Genomic DNA, 12,708 nt, shown 5'->3' on the forward strand with positions numbered 1-12,708 from the left:
GTGTAGTGAAACATAAGTAAATCAGCTAGGAAACCTGAGTATTGTTAAATCAAATATTTTCATTATTACTCACTTTCACTTTCTATAGTAAAAGTATTTTCTTTCAGTCTTATATTATCATCTTCCTGAGTTTCTAAAAATGTCGATTTTATATACAGCCTCCATATGCGTATCAGGCAATCTTGTGAACAGCTTGCTAGGAAAAGATCTCTACCTAATTAAAAAAACAAATTTTATTACTTTTAAAACATTCTATTCTTAAATTTAAGTATAAGAGTTTTTCTTCTACAATATACACATTTCTAGATTTCCTGAAAAAATTAGACTTTGCTTCCTTATCCTTCATTCATTTGACCTATATTCATTTTCAATAACACTGACAAATATAGACAATGCTAATAAATGGTTATAATATGTGGTATTCCTATACAATCTATTAATTTCTAAAAAGAACTTCTCAAGAATGTCTGCATGTATTAACAACTAGTGTCCTCTTATAAATATCAACTTGCTTCATCCTCTACCAACCCAACTAATAGTTAATACAAGGGATAAGTATCCTCTTTTCTAATCGGGCCAATAGGAAAATGTTACATACAAAGAAAATTTTTAATTAAAACATACACGGGGGACTTCCCTGGTGGTGCAGTAGTTAAGACTCCACACTCCCAATGCAGGGGGCCCGGGTTCAATCCCTTCTCAGGGCACTAGATCCCACATGCATGCCGCAACTAAGGAGCCGACAAGCCACAACTAAGGAGCCGACAAGCCACAACTAAGGAGCCCGCCTGCTGCAACTAAGACCCGGCACCACCAAATAAATAAATAAAAAAGACACTGCTTTGAAATTACACATACTTGTCCCCATTATATGTACTTTAGCAAAATTTCATACTAACCAAAGGCTGCCCATTCCACGCCTCTTATCCAATCCTCATGTCCAGATAGAAAAAGCACTTTCTGAAACTAGTAAGATAACAAAAATCATAGGACTTGATGTAAGAATTTAATATTTTCATGTATATCAGTGACTTAATTTGGTCCCAGCCAGTCTGACTGCATTGCTTTTTTTTTTTACTGGCAACACTATCTGATCAGACTTCAGATAGAGCTCTCATTTGGGAATGAAAAATCTCATAATCATCCAAATTTAACTGAGCAATCCTGAGGAGATAATATCTGTAGTTCTCAAATACACTAAACATTCAGAAGGTAAAATGACATATGCTGTGGACACAATATAGAAAAAAGCTGGGTGGTTGAACATTCACAGTCATTTTTAACTTTCTTATAAAATACAAAGAAAAAAAAATACAAAGAAACAAATACCTCTGTTATTAACTAAACGAGCCTAGAGTTAACCAACCCTCTTTCTGAAACTTCCCTCTAGTTTAACCACTCAAAGAATAGGTAAAGCTCAGAAGGACAAATAACCACTGCTTGGGAAGACAAAACACTACTACAGCATCTTCCTTCTCTTCTTCCCCACCTAACGACCTGCTTCCCCCAACGGACCTGGTAGCCAAAGCAGCAGCAGTATACCTGGTGTTCAAAGAGTGCAAAACTGTTTAATGGAAGACTGCCAGAAAAGATTCTCCTATTGGATTGTTTAGATTGGAACATCCCCAAAATCCTATAATCTAGAAATAATCTGTATTAAGATATGTAATTAAGCAGAACGTAATTCTAGCCTCTTAAGAAACATCATTAATTACCTGATCATTCTGTTGAACAAATAAGTGAATTTTGCAGTCATCATCGCCACATGCTAATATTGGTACTGGTGAGGGGAAAAGAGGCATTGCCGTAAGTATTCCATCGTATGTTATGACCATCACCTATGCTGGATTCTAAGCTCTAGGTAAAGAATCCTGACTCCTGCTTCCCACACCACTGAACAAATAAATTGAAAGTGCTCAATAAACATCTTTAGGAATAAAATGAATATTCTAGAATGTTCCATTAAATGGTTACTCGGCAAAGAATGACTATTAACTGAGAATCCTTTCCTTTATTCTGTGTTATTTACGATAGAAGGAGCAGTAAAAAGAGAAGCTCGAGAGCAAGCTGCGAGCATTTAACTATGTCAGCCAGAAGACTAACAGGAAACGTTGTTAGCCCAAGTGAATAATACAATTTCCGGGAGAGCTACTATGAGCCCAGCATCAGGGCTACTGCACAAAGATTTAAGGGTATGTTTGTTACTTTGAGGACCCTACATTTTGAGAATTTGATAGTAAAACAAAATCCATGAAGTAATTAAAGAACAAAGTAGAAGAGCATATAATTAACTATGTGGATAAAAAGTTATGAAAGGTGTGACTGTAAAATTATTTTCTTTAAACCAACGTAAAAAAAAAAAAAAGCCAAAAACTCCAGTCACTTGGCCTCAACGTGGATGCAAAGAAATCAAATTCTATGTAATGAAACCAGAATGTGCGTAGTTCCTCCTCCTGGGGAGCCCTCGCACAAAGTGGAACGTCACGTGAGACCACAGAGTCGCAGCTCCTGCTGCAAAGGGCAAAAGAGCCTGGAGGCTTCCAGGCCTGGCCTCTCCCCACCAGGTCTGTCCTCCAGGTAACTGAGGAGGCACAAGACTGTCTGACTTGCATTGGCCATCATCTTTGTGGAGGATAATCAAAGACAGGTACAGATGGGTTTCACAGCAAAAGGGGAATTTTTTCTTTGGAGATTTTAAGTGGTCTTAGGCAACCTGTCATTACACAGGATGCTGTCATTACGCAGGGTGCTGTCATTATGAAAGATGCTGTCATTATGCAGGTGCAGGGGCTGCCACCTTAAGAGAAACACTCATATGACCCATGTTCAGTACTTTTCTCAACTTATCCCAGACCTTCACCTTCTATAGAGCTAGGTAATTTTCCCAAATTACATCTATATACATCGACAGTATATTTGATAAATAGCAGTACCAATCTTGAGTACATATTGAGTCACTTAAATTTTTAACTGCTACTAAAGTTTCTAATAGCCACCCCCCTTAACCCCCTTTGACCTTATGTTTTATACACAGGTCATTTGAATACTGAGAACAAAAGTATGTTATCCATGTCTCAACTTGTTTCCTGAAAACATTTAGACACAAAATTGAGATCCAGTATGTTTTTTAGGTTCTGGTTGTATGCGGATATAAAAATACATTCCTCTTTCAATATACACTTAGCAGGATACTCACCATCAGTATTAGGCAAAAAAGACAAGCAGAGAGCCAGAGTGAATCCATTTCCAAAGTCCAAGGTCTGAAGGCATGTCACTAAGAAATAATAAAACACATCACGAACAACTAACTCTGAGTGTATCCAACCTTAGAGGCTGGGAAGCATCATCAGGTGTCAGCAGGGAGATGAGAGAAGTCAGTCCTGAGCCCCCAGGGATGATGGGAATTTAAATGGCCAATTTCTAACAAGGTTACAGAGAACAAAAAGACATATGAAAAGACTTTGAAGGAATTTACATTATCAAACAGTTTGGTAAAGAGGAATTATGGAAAAGTGCAACAGAAACAAACGTGTAGATTAGAATTCTAATATTTTTAAAACAGCTTGAAAGACTGAAAAATTACATGAATGCTCTTCTAAGTTGTCCTTCATATGATCATTAAATTACTTAATTTCATTTGTTTGGATCACAATGTCTCTAAACTTACCTTCAGAACCCTGTTTAGACCAGACTCGAATAGTAGAATCAGAAGCTGCAGACACTATCAGTGTATGTAATGCAACATCCGATGCCCTCCTCTGGTAAACAGCATGCACTGCATAAACAGGTCCTTCATGACCATGGAGGTGGACTGCTTTTAAAAGCTGAATCACAAAGAATAACAAAAGCATTATGATAAAAAAGGAATTATCAGTTTCACCTGTATTTAACTAGAATCAGAGGATTAAAGGTACTGTTAAAATGCCTGATCCAGAAGTAAGTCCTCTCAACTGAGAAGAATGTAAACGTTTGAGAATCCTGCCTGATCATATTAACTATACACAAAATGTGCACACCCTTTGACACAGCAATCTCACATCTGAGAATCTACTCTGAGAGAGCAGTACTAGTTTAACAAGTAATAAAAGACAAATGCAGAAGGACATTCATCACACACCCTTTAGGAAAACTTCAATCAACCTATAAGTATTAATAGGAAACTGATTAAATAATTGTAGACATATTCTAAGCCAACAAAAAGGATAATGCATGCTTATTACCATGGAACGACATGCATGACTTTGACATTTTTGAAGAATATAGGCCAGCTTTGTAGACTGTCCCTCCTCTTGTATTAGTCTGATATTTCCTCATGAACAGACTCAGGGTGTACATTTTGATGTCACCACTACATAAGTGCATCACATCAGGAGGCACACAATGTCATTTTGTCTCACTTTTAGTAAAATTAACCCAGATATTTTAGTAGAGGTAGTATCTGCCATGCTTTTTCACTGTGAAATTAATTTTATTTTTGGTGGTAATATGTGAGATTATACTTTGGGACTGAGTAAATACCCTATTTTCCATCAAACTTTTACCAAGTATGCTTAGCATCCACTCATAATACTTACCTGTATCAATCAGAGTTACAAAATGGAAAAATGACAAAAAGAACTGGGAAATCCCATCTGTTTATCAAGTCTTCTAGCTTGCCATGCAAGATTATTCCCTGCAGCATCATTTCTATTTTGGATCTACTTTTTTAGAGTTCCAAATATGTGAGATTCTACCACTTCCTTTGAGAGGTACCTTTTGTAAACTGTTGTCTGCTGAAACAGAGGTGTCTCTTAAATGTCTCAATTATTTTCCCAATTAGTTAAGCAGAATTCTGCCACTCAAGAAGGTAATTGATAGTTACATATAAGGGGGTCTATACACTAACTTCCTGTAATTAACCTTTGGCTTCTCTGAAAACAACACTTTTTAAAACTCAAGTACAATAAAGTCACTTTCATGTATAATTATACACACATAACCAGAGATCTGGAACAATGTTCATTAGAATGTTAACTGCTGAAATTTTGTATCTTTTTCCTTCTTCCTATTTTTCTGTATTTAAACTTTACATGAGTCTGTATCATTACCCCCTGAAACATTAAATCTATGGAAAAACTCACTTCACATCTTTTTTTTCTATTTTATTTATTTTTTTAAAAATTGAAGTATAGTTGATTTACAATGTTGCATCGTGTTAGTTTATGGTGTAGTTATATATATATATATATATACACACACACACACACACACACACACGTATTCTTTTTCATTATGGTTTATTACAGGATATTGAATATAGTTCCCCGCGCTATGCAGTAGGACGTTGTTGTTTATCTATTTTATATATAGTAGTTTGTATCTGCTAATCCCAAACTCCTAATTTAGCCCCACTCCCACCCCCTTTCCCCTTTAGTAACCATCAGTTTGTTTTCTATGTCACTTCACATCTTTTAAGCAGGGTTATATTTCAACCATTAGAGAATCTTAAAAGCTCAAACAAAACAAATCTCTCAAGTTCACCAGCTTTTAAAAAAACGATGCCCACTGTTCAGAGACTCAAATCTCTCATTATACCAGCTTAGAATTATTTCCTTTTATCAGAAGTCAAGATGTAGTGTACACCTGTGTGCATGGAAATGCATACCAGAAGGAAGCTTTAAGCCTCTAAGGTTATAATATGTGACTTCTTCCCCCAAATCCTCTTATTCCCTTCATCCCTCTTTTATGCCCTTCATCCTCCTCCCTGTTTGGCCTCACATTCTACTTTCCCGTCCGCCTCTAAGTTCGCTGTCTGCCATCAGATACTCAGCCTGCAATCCTCTCTACTGACAGAAGCGTAGGGCAGCACTGAGGAAAGAGTCTTGCAAATCTCAACTCAAGGTCTCAAAAATGAGTGCTCAAATGGCTCTCTCTGGATTCCTCTGCCAAGGTAAATCCAAACAGGAGCTGCTTTGCTACACAACCATTAGAACTCTCATTCAAGTCTAAGTGACCCCACAATCCCCTCCTCCACACCTGCCCCCTGTCTCTGGCTGGCAATACAAGTAACATGTTAACAACTGAATTCCACATCTTCCCTCTAACTTGCCTATTTTGCTTTGTAGAAGTATCTTTCTTCCAGAGCCCTGAGCCAGAATCCCACTCTTTGATTTCTCACTCCTCTACCCAATAGCTCCCTACTCCTTCGACAACTATCTAGTCAATGCCAAAATCATTTTCCTTCAAAACTATATCCCATATCTCTTCCTTCATATTTTTTTCCTATCCTAATTTGGCACACTCCTGTCTTTCATCTTCTTTGGTATTCATAACTCCACTGGTTAGAAATCCTCAATGACTTCCAAATGCCTGCCAATAAAAAACAAACTCTTGAAGCAAGTATTCAAATTCTCACGAGATCTTCTCCTTCTCTACTTCTCTAATATTACAGCCTATAAGTGTTATCTGGAAACATTTCCAAAACTATGTTCCTCAAAGTTACAAGGGATACTAAAAGATCTGAAGGAAAAAAAAAAATCAGACTTGAAGTAAGTTTAGGAAATATTAGTTAAACAAAGATAAGCAGGTTTTTCCATATCAGAACTTTTCAGAGTCTTCACTATGCTCACAGGCATTGTGATTCTCTAAGAGAAGTATATGATATGCATTGTTTCCCAAACTTGACTGGCCACAATCAATAACTGAGAGATGAATAATTCTCTGAACAAGCTCTGGAAAGCCCTGCCCTTAAAACATCTTAGGGTTTGGCTAACACTGGATACTTCTGAGCAAATGGTCTCCTTTCTTACCTGCACTTTGATTCATATATTTTCCCTACCTGGAACCCTCACCACTTAAATGTTTCCTAAGGAAATCATCTCACACTATCAGACCTAACCGAAAGGCCGCCTCGTAAATCTCTAGTGAACTTCCACGGCAGCATGGTTGTGGTACAGCAAGTGAAATCACCCACCCAGAGCCACCTTTGTACTTCAGTTATTCAAGTGCATTTTGCCTTCAAAACTATGTACACGATTCATGAATAGCATTCTGCCTCATCTACTATACCTTCCGCATGGCAGATGTTCAAATATATGATGCACTAACTTTACATTTTTAATCTTTGCTTGTGACTAGAAACAACCTAAATGTCTATCAGTAGAGGTCCATACACACCCAGTATTGCATATTATAACATCACTCAGAATTATGTAAATCTATATCCACGTGATAACTGCTGTCCTATGCACAGGGCAGTATTAATTTTTGCTACCAATGAAAACAAGACAAACATACCCTGTAAGAGCAGTCTGAAAATTATTCCAAATGACGAGAAATTCACAGAAATGACTGACAGCATATGAATACAGAAGCAGATTACAGGGAAGGGTACAAGACCTGTGAAGTATGGAATATACAGGATCTGGATTACTGACAAGCAAGAATGAGGAAACTTCATAAAGGAAGAACACAGTAGAAATGAGGGAAAAGACTGAAAATAAAAGTAGATATAACAGTCATTTCTTATAACCATAAACATGTCTACCCACCTGATTATTCTCTATTTCCCAGTGAATCACTTGATTATCAGATCCTCCAGAAACTAATTCAGTAGAAGGAGCTGAAAAAAAAATCATACCTCAGTAAACATTTTAATTCTTTTCCAGCTATTTTGAAAAATTTCAAAGCTATAGAAAAGATAAAAGAAAACTCATATACCTTTACCTAGCTTCACCAACTGTTTAGATTTTGCCATATTTGCTCAATTATCTTGCTCTATGTACACACACACACCCTTTTTTGTTTTTGACAAACGATTTAAAAATAAGTTGGAGGGACTTCCCTTGGTGGCGCAGTGGTTATGAATCTGCCTGCCAATGCGGGGGGATGTGGGTTCGAGTCCTGGTCCAGGAAGATCCCACATGCCGCGGAGCAACTAAGCCGGTGCGCCACATCTACTGAACTTGTGCTCTAGAGCCTGCGAGCCACAACTACTGAGCCCACATGCCACAGCTACTGAGCCTGTGTGCCACAACTACTGAAGCCTGCCTGCCACAGCTACTGAAGCCCGCACACCTGGAGCCCATGCTCCACAACAAGAGAAGCCACCACGATGAGAAGCCCATGCACCGCAACAAAGAGTAGCCCCTGCTCGCCACAACTAGAAGAAGCCCGCGTGCAGCAACCAAGACCCAACGCAGCCAAAAATAAATAAATTTACAAACAAACAAACAAAAATAAGTTGGAGACATGATGACCTCTGATCCTTAAATATTTTACCATTTTTCCTAAGAACTGGAACATTCTCCTGCATTACCACAATACTATTATCACATTCAACAATTTTAACACTGATACAGTATTGTTATGTAATACATAATCCATCTTAAAATTTCCCCAAATTGTCCCAGTAATGTCTTTTATAACTTTTTTTTAAGTTAGAATCTAAGGACCACACATTGCGCATTTGGTTGTCACATCTTTTTAGTCTCCTTTAATCTTGAATAGTTTCCCAGTTCCTTCCTTTTTTGTGACAATGAGAGTCCAGGCCAGTTGTTTTGCAGAATGTCCCTCAATCTGGATATGCCTGGTTGTTTCCTCATAAGATTCAGGCTAAACACTTTTGGCAGAAATAACACATGAGACATTACAGTCAGCTGCTGCTATCAAGTAGTACATGACATATTTTTGAGATCACATTTCAAAATACCTCTTTTAAACATTTACAACTTTTTGTTGAAGACAGAAGAAAAAGGGAGTAAGAACCAAAAAAGGGGGAAATAATCTAACATAATTTTGTTTTGGATTTTGCATCCATTTATTTCTTCTGGCTTATGTCTAGATAGTTAGGTTAAGAAGCTGGGGGACTGTCTAAAGAACATTACATTTATACTCAAAAGTCCCAGGTTCACGTCCTAACCCTGCTGCCAGCCAGCTGTGATCTTGGACTTTAATTTCTTCATGTGTCACAGAAATTAAGCCATTTACCTAACTACGTGGTTTTGATAATTACTATAAGGTACATGAAGGTAATGTGTTAAAAATCAGACACTTTAAAAATATGAAATGGTATTATTAGAATTTTATATGTCACTGATACCTGGGTTAGAAAGAATACATGAGTTATCTGACAGTGGAGCCAAATCTGAGAAAATCAATCATAATAGAGATTACAGTGATACACAAGCAGTTCGTTTTATGTAACCTCACTTTTAAAGGGAAAATAAAACATACAAGCCGAAATTAATATTTTATAACAAATCCCTATACTGAGATTCAAGTAGTCTTTGATGTCATTTGGTGGCAGTTAATATAATTACAATTGTGTTTTAGTATCTGCACTAACAGCCACTCTTTCTAAGATTTAATGGTTTTTACTGACCTACTGCGACTAATCCTGCATCACCAACTGAGGTAAGTAGTTTATTAAACATTTTTTTAATGTCACAGATAAAAATCATAGCCAAGTCGCACTAATTCAGGAAATTCTGCATTTGTGCCTAGCTCAGAATGCTCTCAATACATATTTAATAAACAGAATAATAAATAAAAGTAATTGAGAATCCATAAGAATACTACTGGAGGTATATTTAAGACATCTGAGGAAATTCCATAGGATTTTAGAAGCCCACCTTAAAGCATTCTTAATTAAAAATTCTGGAGCTATGGAATCTTAGAGATGGAAGAGACCTGGAGATAATCTAGTCCAGCAATTCTCAGACTTTTTGATATCAGGATTCCTTTATACTCTTAAAATTTTTTCAGGACCCCAAAGACCTTTTATTTATATAGGCTATATGTACCAATATTAACCACATTAGAAATTAAAACTGAGAAATATGAAAAATACTTGTTTATTAGTTTACTTAAAAATAACAATGAACCCCATTAACATAAATAACATTTTTATGGGGGGAACCTTGTATTTTCCAAAACAAAAAATTAATAAGAAGAAAGGCACTGTTTTATATTTCAGCAAATCTCTTTAACGTCTGACTTTATTAGAATACAGCTGGATTTTCATATCTGCTTCTGCATTTAATCTGTTGCAATATCCCACACCATGCAGCCACTGGAAAATGGCACTGCATACTTGTGACGGAATGAGAATGAAAACTAGGAATAACTTATTATTATTCCGAAAATAATTTTGACCTCACAGGTGTCAAGAATCACTCAGGGTCCCCTGATTCAGTCCAAACATTTACTTTTCATATGTTACTAAGATGAAACTGGGGTCAAGAGAGATGCAATGCCCTGCCTAAAAAAACAATAGTTTGTTTGTGGTAGAAAGAGACCTAACAAGCCAAATCTTTTGAATCCCAACCTGGGCCTCAACACAGGCCCTGATTACAGGCTTTGGATCAAAAGCAATGGTGGGGTCTTGCCTCAGTAATGGGCTGCCTCTACCTTCATCCTAAGCACCGCTGTGTTATCCATGCTTCAATTGCTACAAATAAAAGTACAGGTCAGATAGTTCACTGGGCATACCATTTTTCTTCTATTTTCTAATTGCATAATATCAGATAAGCTAATGCTAAATTAAGAAAAGTCAGATTAATACTTACAACCATCCTGTTTACAAATCCACTGTATGCAGTTGACTCGAGCAGTGTGACCATTCAGGTTGGTAATAACAACACTTTTCTTTAGAGAAGAAAACACTTGTTAGTAAATTAGAATTTATCCTACAGAGGAATTAATGAATTAATAAAAATCAGATTTCAGTGTTTTTGATGCTAACAAAAAGTTCAGTATTACTTCAAACAGAATCACCTTCCTTTATGAACTATTAACCATGGCTTAAATCATCCATTCACTTTTTAATTCATTCCTGCCTTTCTCCCCACTCCACATTCACTCACCTCTGTCCTCTTCTTGTCTGGGAAGCCTGTCTTGAAATCCCAGACCAGATAAGGACCTTGTTCCCACATATCTTAGGGCCTACTTCTACCATGCCTGCACCAATTTGAGAATTTGGTTGACAAAAAAACCCTTCAAGAGAGGAATTCGTGATTAATGGATACAAATTCGTGGCTCACTTTGTATGCCTTGGCTGATCTGGTGTTGGGTTCTTCAGCCTTAATGACCCAAGGTCACCAGGCCACAACTACTAAGGTCCTCAAACATCAGATCCCTTCAGGGCCTACAGCCAGGTTCCCTGCAGACCCTCAGATTGCTGCTTTCACCAATGTCACTCCACACTTGGGCTTTTCTTCCCCCACTGCTGAAGACTCTATTCCTACTGAGCCCTCCACTTTATAGGCCCTTTCTCTATTGATTGCCTAGAGCACTGGCTTGATACCTACTTGTATGTCAACAGGAATTCTCATGGCTGAGAAAAAGGTTTACAGGGGTAAATGTGCATAAACTAACATATTTCACATATGGGTTGAAGTTAGGAAACAATTTAAAGCATTTCATTGTCTTTCTCACTAGAATCAGAATTCCTTGATGGACAGGAGTTATTACCCATTATCTTTGTGTCATCACCACTCAGTTCAAGGTTAGCCCATAAAGGGTCTTCAAAAGTTTGCTGAATGAACATCACCCCCAAAACTTTACTTTAGCATCTGACGTGTTCTTATTCTCATATTTCATTAAATACCCAGCTAACAAATATTTAACAAAACAAAACAAGTACTTTTTAGGCTCCATATACTTTTTTTTGATGTTAAAATCCCCTAACATGGCCAGCAGATTATCATTAAAAATAAAAATGTGATAGAGGGCATGGGGCACAAACCCATTAAACAGCTGCAGAAAGACAGGCTTCCAAAGCCTTGGTTAATAGCCATTATAAAGTTTACCCTTGGTTTTAAATGCTTTATCTTGCCAGTTAACAGTGCATGGTAATAACAAAACAAAAACTGGGAGGAGATGAGCAAGCGCAAGATAAAAATGAATACAATTATTTCATTTATAAGTTCAAATCTGCAACGGATATGAGGATGACGGAATTTTTTTTAATTGAAGTATACTTGATTTACAACATTTCAGCTACATTTCAGTACAACAAAGTGATTCAGTCATATATATATGTATTCATTTTCAGATTCTCTTCCATTGTAGGTTATTACAAGATATTGAATATAGTTCCCTGTGCTATACAGTATGTCCTTGTTGTTTATCTATTTTATATATAGCAGTGTGTATCTGTTAATCCCAAACTCCTAATTTATCCCTCCCCCCCTTCCCCTTTGGTAACATAAGTTTGTTTTCTATGTCTGTGAGTCTATTTCTGTTTTGTAAATAAGTTCATTTGTATCATTATTTAGATTCCACCCATAAGCAATACCATACGGTATTTTTCTTTGATTTACTTCACTTAGTATGATAATCTCTAGGTCCATCCATGTTGCTGCAAATGGCATTACCTCATTCTTTTTTATGGCTGAGTAATATTCCATTGTATATATATATACCATATCTTTATCCATTCAGCTGTTGATGGAAACTTACATTGCTTCCATGTCTTGGCTACTGTAAACAGCACTGCTATGAACAATGGGGTGCACATATCTTTTTGAATTAGAGTTTTTGTCTTTTCCAGATGTATGCCCAGGAGTGGGATTGCTGGATCATACAGTAACTCTATTTTTAGGTTTTTAAGGAACCTCTACACTGTTCTCCATAGTGGCTACACCAATTTACATTTCTCCCAACACACTGTAGGAGGAGGGTTCCCTTTTCTCCACACCCTCTCCAGCATTTATTGTTTGTAGACTT

At 37.0% G+C, this 12,708-nt stretch overlaps 1 protein-coding gene across 2 annotated transcripts in view; it reads right to left on the minus strand.

The window, feature by feature from the left end:
• The window catches only part of ELP2 (elongator acetyltransferase complex subunit 2), a 44,640-nt gene that overhangs the window by 30,339 nt on the left and 1,593 nt on the right, over positions 1-12,708 (minus strand). Inside the window, exons 2-8 of one of the 2 annotated variants that reach the window (XM_032602457.1) lie at positions 10,548-10,626; positions 7,530-7,600; positions 3,668-3,824; positions 3,197-3,274; positions 1,716-1,780; positions 900-966; positions 74-214 (exon numbers count right to left, since the gene is read on the minus strand). In XM_032602457.1, the coding sequence (XP_032458348.1) occupies positions 74-214; positions 900-966; positions 1,716-1,780; positions 3,197-3,274; positions 3,668-3,824; positions 7,530-7,600; positions 10,548-10,626 (658 nt within the window). The remainder of the gene's footprint in view (positions 1-73; positions 215-899; positions 967-1,715; positions 1,781-3,196; positions 3,275-3,667; positions 3,825-7,529; positions 7,601-10,547; positions 10,627-12,708) is intronic. The other variant, XM_032602458.1, reaches the window with a different exon arrangement.

Source organism: Phocoena sinus, chromosome 14 (genome assembly GCF_008692025.1).
Source record: "Phocoena sinus isolate mPhoSin1 chromosome 14, mPhoSin1.pri, whole genome shotgun sequence".
Taxonomy (NCBI): Eukaryota; Metazoa; Chordata; class Mammalia; order Artiodactyla; family Phocoenidae; genus Phocoena; species Phocoena sinus.